At 38.6% G+C, this 20928-nt stretch overlaps 2 protein-coding genes across 6 annotated transcripts in view; one reads left to right on the top strand and one right to left on the bottom strand.

Annotated features, from left to right (window-relative positions):
• DENND4C (DENN domain containing 4C) overlaps positions 1 to 13990 on the top strand; it is a 132070-nt gene extending 118080 nt beyond the window's left edge. For all 5 annotated transcript variants that reach the window (XM_034663966.1, XM_034663965.1, XM_034663967.1 and 2 more), the window contains 3 exons: positions 8472 to 8622; positions 10338 to 10402; positions 10614 to 13990. In XM_034663966.1, the coding sequence (XP_034519857.1) occupies positions 8472 to 8622; positions 10338 to 10402; positions 10614 to 10750 (353 nt within the window). In that variant the 3' untranslated portion in view covers positions 10751 to 13990. The remainder of the gene's footprint in view (positions 1 to 8471; positions 8623 to 10337; positions 10403 to 10613) is intronic.
• A 309-nt stretch (positions 13991 to 14299) lies between these two features.
• RPS6 (ribosomal protein S6) lies at positions 14300 to 17609 on the bottom strand (the record flags this gene model as incomplete). The annotated part of the gene is given in 5 exon segments (NM_001304914.1): positions 14300 to 14425; positions 14516 to 14673; positions 16466 to 16612; positions 16808 to 17018; positions 17478 to 17609. Coding segments are annotated over 5 exon segments (744 nt in total), but the record flags the coding sequence as incomplete, so codon positions are not given.
• Between the last annotated feature and the right edge of the window lie 3319 nt (positions 17610 to 20928).

Below are 20928 nucleotides of genomic sequence, written 5' to 3' on the forward strand. Positions count from 1 at the left end.
GAGAAACAAACTGAAGACTTCAGAGGGGAGGGGGTGGGGGAATGGGATAGACTGGTGATGGGTAGTAAGGAGGGCACGTATTGCATGGTGCACTGGGTGTTATACGCAACTAATGAAGCATCAAACTTTACATTGGAATCTGGGGGTGTAACTGTATGGTGATTAACATAATATAATAAAATAAAAAAAAAGAAATGAAAAAGGAGAAATAACTAACGCCACAGAAATTCAGAGGATTATAATAATGCTGTGAAAAATTATATGCCAACAAATTGGACCTAGAAGAAATGGATAAATTCCTAGAAGCATAGTGTCCCAAAACTGAATCAGAAAGAAATAGAAAATCTGAGCAGACTGATTTCTAGTAATGCAATTGAATCAGTAATCAAAAAACTCCCAACAAGCAAAAATCCAGGACCAGATGGTTTCACATGTGAATTCTATCAAACATTTAAGAGTTAATACCTGGTCTTTTTAAGATATTCCAGACAATACTGGAGGAAGGAAAATTTCCAAGTTCATTCCACAAGGCCAGCATTACCCTGATACCAAAACCAGATAAAGACACTACCAAAAAGAAAACTACTGGCCAGTATCCCTGATCAACATGAATGCAGAAATCCTTAGTAAAATGTTAGCAAACCAACTTCAACAATGTATTAAAAGGATCATTTACCATGATCAAGTAAGATTTATTCCAGGGATGCAGCAGTGGTTCTCTGTTCACGAATCAGTTAATGTGATTAACAAGAGGAAGGATAAAAACCGTGTGATAATCATCTTATTAGGTGCTGAAAAGAGCATTTGACAAAGTAGAACATTCATTCATGATAAAAACTCTCAACAAAGTGGGTTTAGAGGGAACATACCTGAACATAATAAAGCCATATATGAAAAACCCACAGCTAACATTATACTCAGTGGTGAAAAACTAAAAACTTTTTCTCTGACATCAGGAACAAGACAAGGATTTCTACCCTTAATACTTTTATTCAACATAGCACTGGAAGTCCTAGCTGTGGCAGTCAGACAAGAAATAAAAGACATCCAAATTTGAAAGGAGGGAGTAAAACTTTTACTATTTAAAGAAGACATGATATTATATATAGAAAACCTGAAAGACTTCACCAAAAAACTATTAAAATTCAGTTAAGTTATGGGTTACAAAATTAATAACCAGAAATTGATAGCATTTCTATACACTAAGAACGATGTAGCGGGAAGAGAAATTAAGAAAACATTTCTGTTTACAATTGTACCAAAAAGGATAAAATACCAAGGAATACATTTAACAAAGTAGGTAAAAGACCTATACTCTGAAAACTGTGAAACAGTGATGAAAGGAATTGAAGACGACCCAAACAAATGGAGAACATGCTTGTGGATTGGAAGAATTAATATCATTAACATGTCCATATTACCCAAAGCAATATACAGATTCAATGCAGTCTGTATCAAAAATACCAATAGCGTTTTTCACAGAACTAGAACAAATTATCATAAGTTTGTATGTAACTAAAAAAGACCCCAAAGTAATCTTGAGAAAGAGGAACAAAGCTGAAGGTTCACAGTCCCAGATTTCAAGATACACTACACAAAGCTATAGTAATCAAAATAGTATGGTACTGGCACTAAAATAGATACATAGATCGATGAAACAGAATACAGAGCCCGGAAATAAATCCACGCTTATATGGCCAATTACTCTACGACAAAGGAGGCAAGAGATATATAATGGAGAAAAGGTCTTTTCAACAAATGATGCTGGGAAAACTGGATAGCTACATGCAAAAGCACGAAACTGGGCCATTTTCTTACACCCTACACAAAAATAAACTCAAAATGGATTAAAGACCTAAATGTGATACCTAAAATCTAAAACTCCAAAAGGAAACATAGGCAGTAATCTCTTGGACTTCAGCATAAACAACATATTTGTGGGTATGTCTCCTCAGGCTGGGGAAACCAAAGCAAAAACAAACTGTCGGGACTACAACAAAATAGAAAGATGTTGCACAGCAAAGGAAACCATCAACAAAGCGAAAAGGCAGCCTGCTGAATGGGAGAAGAAATTTGCAAATGATACGTTTGGTAAGGAGTTAGTACCCAGAACATATAAGGAACTTGCATAACTGAACAACAACAAATAATCCAATTAAAAAATTGGCAGATCACCTGAACAGACATTTTCTAAAGACATTCAGATGGCCGGGAGACACATTAAAAGGTGCTCAACATCACAAATCAGGGAAATTCAAATCAGAACCACACTAAACCTCACACCAGTCAGAATGGCTAATATCAAAGAGAGCAGAAAGAACAAATGTTGGTGAGTATGTAGAGAAGTGGGAACCCTGTGCACTGCTGGTGGGAATGTAAATTGATGCAGCCACTGTGGAAAACAGTATGGAGGTTTCTCAGAAAATTAAATCTAGAACTACCGTATGACCCAGTAATTCCACTACTGGGTATCTGGCCAAAGAAAACAAAAACAGTAAGTTAAAAGGTATACGCACCCCTGTGTTTACTGCAGCACTACTTATAGTAGCTAAGATATGGAAGTAACCCAAGCGTCCATCAACAGATACGACTCGATAAAGAAGATCCAGGTGTGTGGAATACTACATAATGGAATATTACTCAGCCATTAAAAATGAGATCTTGCCATTTGCAGTATCATGGATGGACACTGAGGGCATTATGCTAAGTGAAATAAGTTGGAGAAAGACAAATACTATATGGTTTCACTTACATGCAGAATCTGAAAACACAAAAACCAGAAACAGACTCCTAAATACAGAGAACAAACTGGTAGTTGCCAGAGGGGAGGGGTATTAAGACATGGAAACTTCCGGTTATATAATAAAGTCACAGAGATGAGAACTACAGCAAAGATAATACAGTCAGTAATGCTTTATGGTTACACATGGTGACGGTACCTTTACTGTGGTGAACTACAGAATTGCCAGATCACTGTGTTCTGCAGCCGAAATTAACAGAACATTGTATGTCAACTATATTTCAACAATAAAAAAAAATTTTTTTTGAGAGTGTGAGCAGGGTTGGGGAGGGACGGAGGGAGAGGGGGAGAGAGAGAATCCTAAGGAGGAGGCTCCATGCCCATTGCAGAGCCCAGTGCGGTGTTCAATCTCATGACCCTGAGATCATGACCTGAGCCGAAATCAAGAACCACATGCTCAACTGACTGAGCCATCCAGGCTCCCCTCAACAATAAAAATTTTTAGAAAGTAGTGTCTAAGGGTAGAGAACAAATAAAACATTTGTTCAAGAAAATATACTAAATTTCAGTAAAAACAGGAAATTTCTGGGGCATTTGAACTACCGTATTCTGTTCTCTCCCATCCCCCCATTCCCAGCTCCCAGCCAAGGGCTCCAGTGTCTCTTTGGGAAAGACAGGCTGCCAGTAGTTCTCATTCTCCCAGGTCTGTAGCAGAGGCTAAATTCCAGGAGAGATGGAGGCTTACCTCCTGCCCTGCACCCATTCATTTCCATCCCAGCTTCAGCAAGCCAAGAGTACTGGGGCCTCAGTTGTTCTCAGTGCATCTTGCTCATTGGGCAGAGGTTTTATGCCAGGGGAGGCAAGCTGAAAAGACCAGAGTCAGCTGTCCCCACCCAGTCCCCTGTTCACAAAGCAGGAGTGTCATTCCAGGAGCAGGGCTACTCTTCCCAGCACCAGCCCCAGAGCAGGGTCTCAGAGATTTTGCCCCAGGGAAGAAGCAGGCCATCAGAACATTGAGCTCTAAAACCCTCCCCAAAGGAAATGACTTTATTTGGAACAGAGTGTGGAGAGGTTCAACCCTGCGAACACTCTTGGAAATAGTGGAGAGTTGTTGAGAAGGCCAGTATTACGCAAATACAAAAAAAAACAAAAACAAAAACAAAACCCAGAGACGACATAAGAAAACTAAAGATCTGTGTGAATCTTGATGTAAAAATCCTCCACAAAATACTGCCAGCCTGAATCCATCAATACAGAAGAAGGACGGTGCGTCATGACCAAGTGCAGTTCCTCCCAGGTGTGCAGTGTTGGTTTAATATTCGAAAATCAAGTAATGTAATACACCATACCAATAGAAGAAAGGACAGAGTCAATCACCCTTTGCTAAAAACACTCAAGTTAGGAATAGAAACAAATTCCTCATCCTGATTACGAGTATCTACGAAAACCCACAGTTGACATCATACTTAATGGTGAAAGACTGAATACTTTATCCCTAAGTACAGGAACAAGACAAGGATGTCTCTTTTCCTCAGTTTGATTCAACATTGTGCTGGAAGTTCTTACTAGAGAGCAATTAGGCCAGAAAATAAAAGACATCCAAATTGGAAAGGAGGAAGTAAAACTGTATTTGTAGATTATGTGATCTAACAAAAATTTTAAGGAGAATACATATACTATATGGAAGTAATAACTTCAGCAAAGTTGCAGGATATACGATCAATACATAGAAATTAACTATTGGGTAGGGGGATGGGGTAACTGGGTGATGGGCATTAAGGAGGGCACGTGATGGGATGAGCACTGGGTGTTATATGCAAATAATGAATCATTGAACACTACATCAGAAACGAATGATGTACTATATGCTGGCTAACTGAATTTAAATAAGATAAATTCATTATATTTCCGTATACTTTTCAATGAATAATCCAAAAATGAAAGCAAGAAAATAATTCCATTTACAATAGCATTAAAAAGGATAAAAAAGAGGGGCACCTGGGTGGCTCAGTTGGTTGAGCTCTTGATGTCTTTGGCTCAGGTCATGATCTCAGGGTTCTGGGATCAAGCCCCACGTGCAGCTCTGTGCTCAGCGGGGAGTCGGCTTGAGGATTTCTCTCCCTCTGCCCCTTCCCCTGCTTGCATGCTCTCTAAAATAAATAAAATCTTTAAAAAAAAAAAAAGGAATAAAATAGGAATAAATAAAACAGAATCACAAAACTAGAGAAGACCTAAATAAATGGTAAGAAATTCCATGTTTAGGGGCGCCTGGGTGGCACAGCGGTTGAGCGTCTGCCTTCAGCTCAGGGCGTGATCCCGGCGTTATGGGATCGCCCCACGTCAGGCTCCTCTGCTGTGAGCCTGTTTCTTCCTCTCCCACTCCCCCTGCTTGTGTTCCCCTCTCTCGCTGGCTGTCTCTATCTCTGTCAAATAAATAAATAAAATCTTTAAAAAAAAAAAAAAAAAAGAAATTCCATGTTTATAGATTGGAAGATTTAATATTAAGATGGCAGTGCAGTATTTCAAATAGAGCCACAGATCCAACACAATCTCTACCAAAAATCCGGGTGGCTTTGTTTTACAGAAATTGACAAGCCTGTCCTAAAATTCACATGGATATTTAAGGGACCCAGAATAGCCCAATCTTGAAAAAGAAGAAAGTGGGATATTGGGGCGCCTGGGTGGCTTAGTTGGTTAAGGGTCCGACTCTTGGTTTGGGCTCAGGTCATGATCTCAGGTCCTGAGATTTAAGCCCTACATCGGGCTCTACACTGGAGTGTGGTGCCTGCTTGGGATTCTCTCCCCCTCTCCTCTGCCTCTCCCTGCTCACACACTATTAAAAACAAAAACAAACAAAAACACAACAATTTAAAGAAAAGAAAGAAAGTGGGATACTGGCATAGGGAGATACCTATCTATCTGTCTCAATAGAATAGAGCTGAGTTTCCAGAAGTAAACTCTCATATGTATAGTCATTTGTCTTTCAACAAGAGTGCCAAGACCATTGAGTGGATAAAGAATCGTATTTTCAACAAATGGTACTGGGACAACTGGAGCAACATGCAAAAAACAACACCCCAAAGTTGGAGCACTTCCTCAAATTATACATAAATGGATCACAGATCTAAATGTAAGAGCAAAGGAACTCTTAGAGGAAAACACAGGAGTAAACGTTCATGACCTTGTATAGGACAGACCTTAGATACACTGCCACCAAAAGTACAAGTGAGAAAAAAATAAATAAATTGGACTTAAATCAAAATCAGAAACTTCTGTGCTGAAAAATAAACCATCAAAAAATGTTAACACACAAAATGGGGGAAGCATCTATGCGAATAATACAACTTAAAAAAGATTTATACTCAAAATGTTTAAAGAACTCCTATGATTCAGCAATTAAAAAACCCACCTATTTAAAAAATGGGCAGAGGATCTCTTTTAGTCCATTCTGGCTGCTATAACAAAATACCAAAGACTGGGTAGCTTATAAACAACAGAAATGTATTTCTCACCGTTCTCGAGGCTGGAAGTCCAAGATCTGGGGGCCAGCATGGGCAGTTCAGGGTCCTCTTCCAGGTTGCAGACTTCTCATTATATCCTTTCATGTGGCAGAAGGGATGAGGGAACTCTGGTATCCTGCGCCCTCCCCCTTTTTTTTAACAGGCACTAACCTGTTCGTGAGGACTCTGCCCTCATGACATGTTGCTTCCCAAGGCCTCAGCTCCAGATACCATAGTATTTGGTATGAGGTCTTTCAACCTAAGAAATGTGGGCAGACATCTTCAGACCACAGCGGGATCTGAATAGACAGTTCTCCAAAGATGTTATAAATGGCCAAAAGCAAATGAAAAGATGCTCAGTATCACTAGACATCAAAGACATGCAAATCAAAACCGCAGCGATGTAAACATCTCACTCGCCAGGTAGGCCATAATCTAAAGGATCAGATACTACCAAGTGTTGGTGAGGATATAGAGAAATTAGAACCCTCCAACACTGCTGAGTGGAAGAAAGAGTAGCTCTTTGGAAAACAATTCATGGTCCTCAAGATGGCAGAATCAGCACAAGACACAGCAGTCGCCCTCGGGTATGCGCCCGAGAGAAATGAAAACCTACGTATAAAAATTAGTACACTGTGCTTAGCGGCATTTTCTTATAGCCAAATAATGGAAACAGCCTAAATGTCCATCCACTGAGGAATGAATAAAGTATGGTACATCCATACAATGGAATATTATTTAGAAGTAAAAGTGAATACATAGTACATAGTATGTACATATTGTACATAGTACAATATGGATAAATTTGGAAATACAGAAGCAGCCAGTCACAAAACACAGAAAATAGGGTTCTTTTATATGAATACCCAGAATAGGCACATCTGTGGAGACAAAGTAGGTTAGTGGTTGCCTAGGGCTGAAGAGCTGGGGAGACAGAGGAGAGAGGAGGTTCCTTTGGGGGATGAGAAATCTTCCAAAATTGATTGTGGTGATGGTTGCACAACTTCACGAATATACTAAAAATCACGGAATTACACACTTTAAGTGGGTGCATTGAATGGTTTAGGAATTATTTCTCAATACAAGTGTTAATTAAAAAACTAAACTATAGGAGAAATAGCGAAGTTGCAGATTCTGTTTGGGTTAGGTTCTAAAATCACAGCATAGCGTAAAAATCAAATATATTCAAAGGTCATCATGTAGCAGGTGTAAGATCTAGACTCAAACCCCATAGCAGCCAGTATTTCCTCTTGTAGCAGAGGACTTTATTTCTTTGAACGCAAATGAAGTTCTGCTCGTTGCCTTATTAAGAGGCTGTGTTGTATGAGAAATACAATAGCCTGTTTTATGACAGGCACTCTAAATGAGGCTGACGAGGGAGCTACTGGATACATATTCCCATGTCAACTAACATGCGTATAAATAAAATTGTATGGTTGCTGGAATTACCTGCAGTATTAAAGTTTTCCCTTCTTTCTGGGCCAAGCACCCTTTGTTGATTTTTTATTTACTTATTTTTTTGAGAGAGAGAGAGAGAGCATGAATGGGGGGAGGGGCAGAGAGGGAGGGAGAGAGACTCTTAAGCAGGCTCCACACAGCAGAGCCGTATGCAGGGCTTGATCTCACCCTGAGATCATGGCCGCAGCTGAAACCAGGAGTTGGATGCTTAACTGACTGAGCCACCCAGGCACCCCGATTTTGTGTATTTTTAATGTTAGCATGATTAAATCCCAATATATATTGAAGCACTTTTGTAATTTATGAAATCTATATAAATATTTGTTCTTAATAATTCTGGAATTACCCTTGTATCAATTAGGATTATACTCTGCTATATTTAATAGCAAATAACAGAAGCTTAAACAGGTGAAGATTATTCTTTCACATAAAGAAGTTAGAAGTAGACACTCCAGGACTGGTAGGCAACTCATCTCATCAGTGACCCAGGCCCTGGTCTCGTGTCTTACTTCTTCATGGTCACAAGATTGCTGCTGGAGTACAAGCTGTCACATCCCAGCCTGAAGAAGGAACCCCTACATTCAGGGAAAAGGCAAAGGGATCCTATCTGAAGAAAGCAGGAAAAATATTTTTTAACTGGTCACATTGACATATAATTTCACTGGTAGAGGGGAGGTGATATTGAATAAAAGACTAGAAAATGCTACCACTCTGGGGAAAAAAACTTTTTTTTAAAAAAATTTAGAGTATTCTTACTGTGTTCTTACTACTAGATTCTGAGAAGAAATTGTCTCTCCTGTCAGAGGAACAAGCAGCAACAAGCACTTTAGTAGAAACCATCAGGCAGAGTATTCAACATAATGATGTTCTGAAACCCATCAATCTACTTTCACAGCTAATAAAGCCAGACATGAAAAGACAAAGGTAAGAGTCCAGTTTTTGCTTCATGCCACTCAAGATAATTTCATGTTTATTATTTTTAAAATTTGTGTAGTTGTAAAAGAAACATACTCAGTATAGAACACCTGATTGTTTCAAAAAGTGTTGCCCAAATATATCTGTTTGTCCTTGAGCAAACGTTATGAAAGTTGTGTGTGGAGGAGTAAACTTTAGGAGGTAATTCATTCATGTCTAAAATGCCCTGAGTCTTTGGGAAACATTACTGCTATTCACCAGAAATCTACAAATTTGTTAGCAGTGATGTTAAACATATATACTACTAGTTCAGGCCCTGTCAACCTGTATGTCTTATCTTTTATTTTCTTGTGGGACATTAAAAAAAAAAAACCTGTTTAGGAATAGAAACAATTTAGAAAAGTGATGGAAACAGTAAATTGCAAAGGATGTGGAGCTTTCCTGATCCTCTTACTCGTTTGCTAACATGCGTAGACCAGTACTCATCCCAGTCTCTGTAGAAGTGAATTTTGCAGTGGAAACCTCAGAAAAGGTGGCATAAGAAATGCTACCAAATACTAACAGTCTCCAGGTCCTCTGCAAATTTCTTTGGTCATGGCATCTTTGAAGATAACCTCAGAAGTGATAGAGCATGAACTGATTATGACAATGAATGGATCCTTTTGTAATCTCAACAGTTGAGATAGAGATGATCTTCGCAGTCTAAAGAGCAGCTAGTTTCAAGCATCTGTAGTTTAAAGGCAGGGAAGGAAAATTAGAAATGTTATGTTATGGCTTCTGAAGCTTCTAAACAAAGCTATCTGAAGCGTTATCAGAATCAGCATTACTCTAATTTTTTGTCTGTGTTAAATACTCTGAAATCAGTTCATTTCTTAAGCTTTCCTTCATTTTTAACTGAGCTATGAAGCTCATTTCGAAGGTTTGATTTGTATTGTAACACGTTTATGTTCACAAACCAAATACGGTTTATCCTTTATTATGGGATTAAATAATAAAGTGACCACCCCACTTTTCAGTGTCCAAGGGTTTTAGACGCCCAACTTACTTAAAAATTAGTGTTACTTTGTCAGGTGGCAGAAGATGAAAGGAGACTCTGCTTTTGCACATTTTAATTGCAAAGTAGAGTTAAAAGAGTTACCTGTTACAGTTAACCCTTGAATGACCCCCCCCATGCAATTGATAATCTGTATATAATTTTTGACTACCCCAAAACTTAATAGCTGTTGACCAGAAGTCCCACCAATAACATAAACAGTTAACACATGTATGTTGTATGTATTATATAATGAATTATTTACAATAAGTTTAGTAGAGAAAATACCTTTACAGTACTCTGCTGTATTGGAAAAAACCCCAGCATATAGGTGGACCCATGAAATTCAATCCCATGTTGTTCAAGGGTCAGCTGTATTTATATTGTTAAAATATTATAATAAGGTTAAATAAGCTATTTAGAATAGTTTTTAGTGTGAAGCCTTATGTCCATAACTTTTTAATTTGAAATAGAAATTCAAAGTGAATTGCAAAAAGTAGCACAGAACTCACACTTTTCACCCAACTTCCCCTGAAGGTGACATCTCCTAACTGTATTGTTGTATCAAAACCACACTGACATGGATACATTATTGTTAGCTATAGAATTTAATCATTTTTCACCATTTTACAAAACCTTCATGTATTTTTATGCTCTGTGCCCATTAACTTTAAAAATATTTGTTTTATAGGAGTTTATACCGAGAAATCCTCTTCTTATCATTAGTATCTCTTGGAAGAGAGAATATTGATATTGGTAAGTTGGCTAATTAAGGATTACTAAAGGAGGTTCTTTCATTTTCTAAAGTAATTTACAAAATTGTAATTGGTATGGGTTAATACTGCCCTTACCCTTCCAAAGATTTCTCTTAAATATGCAGTTTATAGATACATATGAAATTACTTGATTACCATTTTTCAATTTATGACTTCTAACAAATTACTGCATTTTTGAAAATGTCTTTCAGAGGCTTTTGACAATGAATATGGACTTGCATACAATAATCTATCTTCAGAGATTCTTGAAAAGTTGCAGAAAATTGATGCTCCACCAAGTATCAGTATGGAATGGTGCAGAAAGTGTTTTGGAGCGCCCCTCATTTAAATAAGATTTCACTAGATATTTGACACACAAAGCTTGAGGGAATAGATTGAGTTGGCAGACATTCAAGGTTTGTTCCAAATCCTAACAACTGATGAAAGGGAAATGAAGTTAACTCTTGGGACAATATATAATGAAATGTAATCCATACTGAATCATCTCGCAACATAAAAATCCCATAAAAATGCCCCAGGGTTAGTGTCTGAAGGTTTGCAAATTCTGAGTGGTTCATCTGCCTCTGCTTGAAAACTGTTTTTGGATTTCTCAATATATGTAGTTTGATAATGCGAAACTATATTCATTCTTGGCAGTTTGTTTATATTTGAAGTTGTTGGCCTTGGGGAATAGCAGTTTAATGTAAACTTGCCTAACCCCAAAACAAATGAAATCTCAATTATAAGAGCAACCTTTTTGTGTATGTGTGTATATATGTGTGGCTGTGTATTTTTATGTACAGCCATATTATATTTATTAAAATTCTTAGACTGCATGTTGCAATACAATTTTCTGAAAGGGGTCTGCAACTCTTAAATGACTACTATTAAACTCAGCTGTAGTCATCAATCAAAATTACCTTAAAGTCTGATGACAGTCTTTATTTCTTCATCCATCATATTATGTATTCTCTTCCTTAGTGGATTTTATCTTGAATATCCACCTTACTTTTCATCCTCTTCCCAAAGCATGTTAATTTGCAACAGCTTTAAGATTGGAATAAATGAACCAATCATAGAATTTAAATGCAGTTAAATCAGCCTCATAATTTACAAAATTGGAACATGTTTAAAATACTCGTGTTTATTTTTTGGACCTGAAATTGTTCAGGTACATTAATTGTTGCTATTGGTCACTTTTAAAAACCTGTGGGATAAACTTGCACTGCTGCACACAGAAATTTTATTCTTGTATAATATTTAATTTGTATGCTTATTATTTGTGCATTTGTAAATACAGTTTTTTAGGATGGATCAATTAAGTCTTAAAACATTAAAGCTTATTGAGCTTGCTGCCAGTAGGTTCAAGAAAATCATGACCTCACATGCCTCTCTGACATTTTATCATGCCTTTCATTAAAAACAGCCCTTAGGAACAGTTAAGTTTGCCTTAACTCTTCAAGGTTTAAAAAGCCAATGGTTATGTGTGCTTTTACAGTAATTATGCAGATGACTAAATCAGTTGATAAAAATATTTCCAGGGGGTACGGTTAATAGCACAAATCTCCCACCTGGTGTAATCTTTTTAAAAATTACTATACCAGTCTTTCAACATTTCAGGGTTAATCTAACCTACATAGATTTTGTTTCAATTTATTATGAAATTGCTGAGTGAAAGAACTTGTCAGAAATTATGTACAACTCTCATTACCTTAAAAATGGATCATTTGCACTATTTCAGAGTATATATTTTTGCAACGTAACACTTGGTACTTAACACTTACTGCCCCAACAGAGTTTGGAGTTACCTTGCGTGTAAGCTTGAGGTTGAATAAAATGGAAAATTCTTAAGTTTGCTGTGCTTGTCTCTGTCCCATCTTTAAGGCTTCTGAAATATGTACAATTCTAACCTTTGTGATTTTGAGTTCATTAACTTGAACTAAACTACTTACCAAAGCACTTCCTACTAATAAGTGTAATGATGATCTCCTTACACATCTAAGATTTGGCTATCCTGTACCAAAGTATACATTTTCTGGTAACTTCTTAGAACATTTTAAATAACTCAGCCATTATACATTAGAAAACTTAGCCTGCTGCTTTCATTTAGAAGTAGGGGCTGTTTTGTGTTCAAAGTTACACAAAGGCATTTTTCTAGCACCTACCACAGAAAGGGAACCACTAAAAATTTACTGCAAACAAAACCAGAAAGCTAGATATGCAGTCATTATCCATACATTTAGAAATATCTAGAATGATTTGTAGCAATGTATGAAACTGAAAAGCCTGAGAACTTCTGCGAAAATCTTTCAGATTAGTCCGGATGTTTAGCATTACACTAGTTTTGGATCTGGTCTGATTTGACTTTAGCTGCATTTTGTCAATTACAGCAACCTGCATGGTTAAGAGTTAAGCAGGCAGAACATAAGCATAAATGACTCCTGTAATTGTGGAATAGTCAGTTGTTGCTCTTTTATTAACTTCTTTCTTGGTACAAACTAGTATTGCAGGATTAAACATTACTATTGAAATACTGTCTAGCATCCCCCCTTTGAAAGGTAGTTTCCATCATAAGAAGTCTGCCAGAATTAAAGAGCTTCAACAGCCTAGCTCAGCCGTTATCTGTCCACTTTAGTGACTGCACTCCTTGATACAAGAAAGCGTAGTGGTGGTTCTCAAGTCATGTTAGAACCAACCAGGTACTGTTAATACAGAACTCTGGGCTGTATACCAGACTTGCCTTCTGGCCTTTAAGTTACCCATGACTGCAGTGTTTATTCCTCTTTATTTTGCGTTATCACTTACAAATGCTACATTTTCCCTGCCTTTTTAGTTCGACGTTAATTTATAACATCAACTGCCAATTACAATTTTTCACGTTATGTAACTTCTTAATACCACGTATTAAGAGCAGCATCAGTCTCCCTTTTGTCTAAGAATATACTCAGCTAGTCTAGTCCAGAGACTGGCATTATTGGCATTAGCTGGAAACTTACTTAAATTAGTAATGTAGAATCTGGGGCCACGAATGTTGTGAATCACGATCTACATTTTGGTCAGATCTGCAGGTGATTGATAAGCACATTTCAAGTGCAAAGCACAGCTTTAGTCTCTATGTTAAAGCAATTTGAAAATTTTACTCACCAGTGGTTAAAATGTATACTCGAGCAAATAAGGAACTCCCATTCTTCACCCTTAAAGCCTAATGTGCCTTTTTAAGAGCCTCATAGTCTGTGAAGTTTAGTTCTAACTGCAATTAATATAGAAACTAGACAGGCTACGTTAGAAAAAGTAAACTACTTTCTCTTTGTGCATCCTTCATTGATCCAAGTGTTTCTTAAAGGCACAGCGTGAAACTCTAAAATGCATGAGTAACAATTCACCAAGAGTTGAAAGCTTTTGTTAATACAATTTGCACTGGTTTTAAAAGCTTTGTGAACTGTTTTAAAATGATATCTGTTAACTATACTTTTAACAAGGTATCTTTTTTACATATGACAAATGTCCATCTTCTTAAGGGCACTTTTCATGTATTGTGTATAGATCTTTAAAATTGTATTCCTCAAAATAAAAGTGTACAAAAGATGAATAGTCCTAGACCTTTATTTCCCCCAAATTGTTCCATGTCCTGCTGAAAAAGTAATAGGTACCTTATGCTCAGAATCCCTTTCCTGAGCCACTCACCCATCCCAAAAGAAACCCTGTGCTGGCCATGTCTCCCACTGTTAAGTATGGTCTCAGCCTCTCACCTCGAAAGGTATCACTTTGAAGTATCTCCTACACACTTTACCCACCATCAGACGGCTATATACGATACTCCCTTATCTGTCTCCATTTTCTCTCCAGTTATCTATGTTTTGTCATCAATGAAAAGTCAATAAAGGTGATTTGATGTCGGATCTTATTTATTTGTCACTCTTAGAAAATCTCATTTTTGACTGGACTCCGACTTAGAGGTAGAAGCTCTCAGAGAGGACAGCCTCCGTCTCTTGGCAATCTGTTCCTGACGTTTTTCTTTGGCCTCCTGAACAAAACAAAAAAGCAGTTATAGCTTGTCTGGCTTAAAAATCCGAAGTCAGGCCTGACTTTTCCTCCCCCAGTCTCCCTGACTTACCTTCATTCTCTTGGCCAAAAGTTTAGCATATTCTGCGGCCTCTTCCTTATTTTTCTTAGTGCGCTGTTTCTTCAAAGCAATACGCCGACGTTTGTGCTGGAGGACACGCGGAGTAACAAGACGCTGAATCTTGGGCGCTTTGGTTCTAGGTTTCTTACCTGAAAATTCAAATGATTCGATCACTTCTTAAGAATACCTGTGTTCATTAGGATCCATATCTACATTTTTAAAACATTACTAACAGGACTACCTAGGAAAACTTACCTGTATGAGACCTTTTAAGTGAAATCTAAACTACTGTATAACTTAATAACTACTGTCAACAAAAAGCCAAGATGGGTTAAAATAGCAACTGGTAAGTCCTTTTGAAAAGTGAACAGATTAACTTTGTCTACTAGGTGCCAGCGTTTCCCTCATTAGCATATTTAATCCTAAAACAGCTCATTAAACTACATCTCTAGTTGGGATGTCAACTTCAAGACTGTATGTAAATTTAGGCTACTGTTGAGGGAAGTCATATCCCACACTTTTTTCTACTCAACTTCGATTTCCCTCCCACCATTAGATTGTCTTCATAGGGTATTATATATTTTTGTACTCTAAGACACAGGCGCATTATTTTAAAACTGTATTAACTGTGTATGTGTAACTTATTATCTATGAAAACTAAGTAAAGCTCTATCTGCACCACCACCCTAACCACACTCCGAAATCCCTTGTGCTTTAATCTAGTATTTGCCAAAGCAGATCCTGCCAATCTGGGGAACGAAACCATTAACATTAGAACGTGCAGCACATAGTCCACAGAGTACCTTCACTTAGCCTGTGTGCTCTTTAAGTCCCCAATCCTATGTAGTATAGATCTGCTTTGGAGCAAGTCTATTTAGATGTAATCATTTGAGTTTGTAGACACCTGGTGGGAGTGACAAATAGCTCAGGCAAAAATTCTAAAACTAATTGTTCAGGTTTTGCTAAAGTCGAACACCTTAATTATAAAGCTGTAAGAACCATGCTATAAACACCTGTTAACTAGAACACACTACACTGGTATTGCCAGTGGTGTTGATAATGGGCAACTGCCACTTCTTAAGTGTAAACTGCAGGAGAATAACTCGTCCTTTTATACTATATCCCCAACACTTTAATACCTCACACATAGGTGGTTCAGGTATTTGGAGTGACCCATGAGCACTCGATATATGCCAGGTGTAGGTTTTTAAGTCCTCAATGCCAAAACCCAACCAAATCTTTTTGCAATTGTCAAGAAAACCCAACCTGAACTGACATGCTCTTTATTCCACATAATGAAAATAAATATCCCTACACTTTACTAGAGACAGTCACGTTACAGAGCACTGCTGTGTCACCAGTGATGGGTTATGTTCCCTAACTACGTTATCTACTATATACCACCTCAAAATATTAAAACTCCAAAACCCCAAACACCTGTTCCCAAGATTTTGAATAAAGTATTTTTCTTCTAATGGACACAACTCCTACTATTGCTATCCACATCTCAGATTAAGAAAATAAGGGCCAGGAGTTATAGCAACTTCAGTTGATGAAAGCATTACTACTTCTGTAAACAAACAGAACCTCTAATATGTAAAGAAAGCAAAAGTGGATAGGAAGTGAGCATGTTCAATTACAGAATTTTCTATCATTTTCCTGACTCCTACCCAAAAGTAATGAACTTTAGGTCTGATAAGTTATCTTCAGATAAACATACATCAGTATAACTCAGGTAAAATTTCAAATAAAATTGTAATACTCTAGCTAGAAGCATCAGATACAAGGATTAGTAAGTAATAAGTGCCTATCCTGACCCTCTTCCCAGTATTTTCCTAAAATACTTAAACTGGTCAATACATAATACATGGACTTTCTAATATACAAGATGCTACAGACAAATGAAATTAAGCAAACCCCAAGTTGCATAATCTTCCCTACCTTCTTTGTTTAGGGGCTTTCTCACAACATACTGGCGGACATCATCTTCTTTAGAGAGATTGAAAAGCTTGCGGATTCTGCTGGCTCTTTTGGGCCCCAGGCGACGAGGCACAGTAGTATCAGTGAGTCCAGGAATATCCTTCTCCCCTAAAAAAGGAAAGTGATCAGACCTTTTTAATTCCACAACTTTCTTACAAACAAGAACCATTAATTACTGTTTATGCATTGGTAAACAAGTCCACTGGTCAAAATGTGGATACTGCAAATGAAAAAGCATTTGGGTAATCAGCTTTTAAATCGATGTCAACAGAAACCGAACTCAAGAACATAAGTAAACCTTACCTTTTTTTACAATGACCAAGTTGAGAACACTGAGATTGGCATCCACAATGCAACCCCGTACAGATTTGCGTTTTCTCTCTCCAGTCCTCCTCGGCCTATAGCAAGAATGCCCCTTACTCAGCAGCAGGCGGACACGGCCATGGGTCAAGACACCCTGCTTCATGGGGAAGCCTTGTTTGTCATTGCCACCACTGATTCGAACCACATAACCCTGTAGAATACAAAGACACGTTGTAAAATAAAGGATTATGGTCCTTAAATCCTAGGAAGTGTGCTAAAACCAATTTGAAACTTACAGTTTTCTCTGGTTACTAAGTTTGGCCTAGATCTTCAATCTGGCAAGATCAATTAACAAATTCCTTTCAATCAAGTTCTATTTCTAACTTTCTACATGTAACAGTTCCAGTGAGGTAAAGGTTATGTTAAGAAACCAAAATACAAACGAGCAACCAACCAGAAACAACCTTGTTAGCACTTTTTTAAAAACTTGAGGTCTGTTTTGCCCTTCGATATACACAGAACCCCGCAAGGTGATAGCTCTACTTCGAAGAGACAAATGGAAGCAACCCAAAGTCAGAAGACAGAACCTGGAGTCTGAACCCCGCTATATACACCAATTTCCAAAAGCGCTGACCATCTCTTAAACAGCTGGCACAATTCAATTCAGTACCTTCCATTCTTCACCCAGAGCATCGGCAGCAACTTCTGTGGCCATACGCTTCTCATAAAACGTACGAAGTTTGCGCTCATCGTCCACTTCAATGAGTTTCTGGCAGCCAGTAGCTGGGAAGGAGATGTTCAGCTAAGGATTAAAGGGGGGTAGGGGGGAAGAGTTTTAGAAAACGGCAGAACCACCAGAAAGCCTTTCATGCAACCCCCAGACAAGGAGCAGATACCTGAACATGTCGGTTTTGTTAGGTAAAGCATGTGTGCGCGTAATAACGCACAAGCACCGCACTAAAAATCGGGCTGATTTTTCCTCAAGCCTCAAGGAATGACTACGGGGGCGAAGGGTCCTCCGCAGCCTTTCAGCCTGTCAGAGCCCGACCCACGGGCCGCCAGCTAGGCAGGAGGGCCGCATCTGCCGGGCTGGGTGTGAGGACGCCACCATGGCGCTCCCCGCCCGGCGCGGCTCCAGCTGTAATCGCTCGCCATCCGCTCTCCCAAGGACCCCTGGACCCAAGAGCGGCAAGCTTTCTCCCGCCTCAGACCCTTCTCCAGCTAGATCTAGGACTCTGGGGTGCCAGGACTGTGGCAATGCAGCGTTCTGGGGCTCGATCCACCTTCCCCCGACCCATTTCATAGTCTCCACCACTTCCTACCTTCATCCTGAAGCAGCCTACCGCCTCCGAGGCGCCACGAAAAAGAGGCCCGACTTCCGCTTAGCCCACGTCTCATAGGCACTTCTAATTCTCGCGAGATAAGCGGGCCTCTGGGATAGCGGAAGTGATCGCAGGTAGGCGGTACTTCTGGAGGCGGGGTGAATTAGCTTAGGGAGGTCGGCTTTGCTGGCCGTGAGTACAGTGGTGAACAGTTTGTTTGGGAAGCTTAGTGTCTCCGGAGGTGGGTCTATCCCGCACTGTCCCGAGCCAGGGTAGAGTCCCCGCTCGATCCCGGACACTCCGCCTTTGCTGGTACCATGGAAGAAGGGCAGGACCGGAGTTCAGCTCTCTTGGCCTCTCCTGTACCTTAGACACCGTCTGAAGATTTTTAGTTCAGAAGCTTGCCCTGCTCTGATTCCGGCTATTCACGGCAGGACACCCTGAAAGCCGTGATTTGTTTCTCTGCCTGTCCTCTAACCGCTCTGCCGTCATCGTCGTTCTGTCGCAGAATAACAACTTCCCTTTCGCGCAGGCCAATAACCACAATTACCCTAAGTCCAGGCCACCATCGGTGCGTCCTAAATGGTCTCCCTGGGTTCTATCTTGCCTCTGCATCTTTTTACAACGCAAAATTATATCACTCTTGCTGGAAATGCACCATTGCAGTTAAATACTTTCCAATCTCCTGTCCCTGACCTCAAACTTCCAACAAATTCACTTATCGTCATTTGTTAATATCATGCAGGTTATTCAGATTAGATGTCCCTCCCAAGAAAAACCTTTCCTGGCCAGGTTACCTAAAATAGTATCCGATCTTTTATCTCTGGTAGAGCACGGTTTTCCTTTCTCAGACCTAATGGTACATAAATGGTTTGTTTATGGTCTATGCCCTCTACTAAATGATAAATTAGGCCAGGGATCCTGTCTGAACTTCACTATGGAATGCTTAGGACACAGCAAAAGTGCATGGCACATAAAAAATAGGTGCTCAGTAAATATTTGTCAAATTATGATAACCTCCGCTCTGATAGGTATTAGTCTATTGCAGTGTGGTAGTATGGAACCAGCCAGTAGAGGGAGAGTATTATAGTAAATCTTGAATGGTACACAAGACATGAAAACGATACAGTGCATTTGATAGTCCTCCAGAACATTCCTGGGAAGACAAGAATGGGAATCCAGGTGGTCTAACTCTGAAGCCCACATTCAATCAGTATCCTGAAGGAAGGAACATTTATTGTCTATTATTTACTCCCGGTTTTTTCCCCCAAGAAATAAAAACTCCTGCATTTCAGGTAGACAATAAGTTACTTTCCAAGATGATTACATCCTATCTTCCACTTAAGTATCACAAAAATTTGAATTTGGCCCGTTTCACATTCAAAATTGACATAGTTTACTAAATCCCGTTTGATCATCTAGTATTAATGTATAGAATGTTGGTGAAATGTCACATTTAAAACCTGTGGAATTTTTTTGCAATGAGGAAAAATTCATATAACAAAATTAATCATTTTTAAGTAAACAATTCATTGGCATTTAGTACATTGACAATGTTGTGCATCCACCACCTCTATCTAGTTCCAAAAGGAACCCTGTCCCCATTAAACAGTTGCTCCCCGTTCCCCTTTTCCATCACCCAATGGCAACCACAGTCTGAGTTCTGTCTCTATGGATTTACATCTTCTGAAAATGGAATTATAAAATATGTGACCTTCATGTCTGGCTTCTCATGTTTTTGAAGTTCATCCACATCGTAGCATTTATTAATACTTTATTTCTTTTAATGAGTGAATGATATTCAACTATATGTATAGCCTATAATTTGTTTATCCATTCATTCATCCACTGATGGACATTTGGGCCATTTCTAACTTTAAACTTGTGAGCAGTGCTGGTACATTTGGGTACCTGTCTTTAATTCTTTGGGGTGTATAAATAAATAAACCTTTAAAAATATATATATATAGAATTGCATTGTTGTGAAACAGATCCTCAGAACTTTTTCATCTTGTCAAGTGGAATTCTACACCCATTCAACAACTCCTCCTCCTTCCCACCCACCCTTGGTAACCACTATTCTCCTTTGTTTATATAAAATATCTCAGGTAGTCAAATTTAAAGAAATGGAATCATATAATACTTGTCCTTTTGTGATTGGCTTATTTCACTGGACATGTCTTCAAAACTCATCCATGTTGTGGCATGTATAAGCCTTCCTTCTTTTAAAGCTGAAGGCTATTCCATTGTATCTATATACCACGTTTTGTTTATTCATCTGTTGATGAATACTTGCGTTACTTCTACCGCTTAGCTATTGTGAATAATGCTGCTATGGCAGGTGAGAATTCTACCCCTGAACCACCAATGCATGAATAATGCTGCTATGAACACAGATGTGCATGTACCTGTTTAATCCCCTGCTTTCTGTTCTTTTGGATAAATACCCAGAAGCGGGACTGCTGGATCACATAGCAGTTCTATTTTAAAATTTTTGAGGAAACTCTGTACTATTTTCCATAACAGTTGCACCATTTTATAATCTCATCAGTAGTGTACAAGGGCTGCTTATTCATTTTGAACTAGCATGTCTTGTTGAGTTGCAAGAGTTCTTTGCATATTCTGAATATTACACTTTCATTAGATATATGATATGCAAATATTTTCTCCCATTCTGTAGGTGTCTCTTTCCACTTTCTTGATAATGTCTTTTGATGTACAATAGTTTTAATTTTGATGAAGTCCAATTTATTTTTTTTCTTTATGATCATGCTTTTGGTGTTATATCTGAGACAAATT

The sequence above is a fragment of the Ailuropoda melanoleuca genome, chromosome 7 (assembly GCF_002007445.2).
Source record: "Ailuropoda melanoleuca isolate Jingjing chromosome 7, ASM200744v2, whole genome shotgun sequence".
In the NCBI taxonomy this organism is placed as follows: Eukaryota; Metazoa; Chordata; class Mammalia; order Carnivora; family Ursidae; genus Ailuropoda; species Ailuropoda melanoleuca.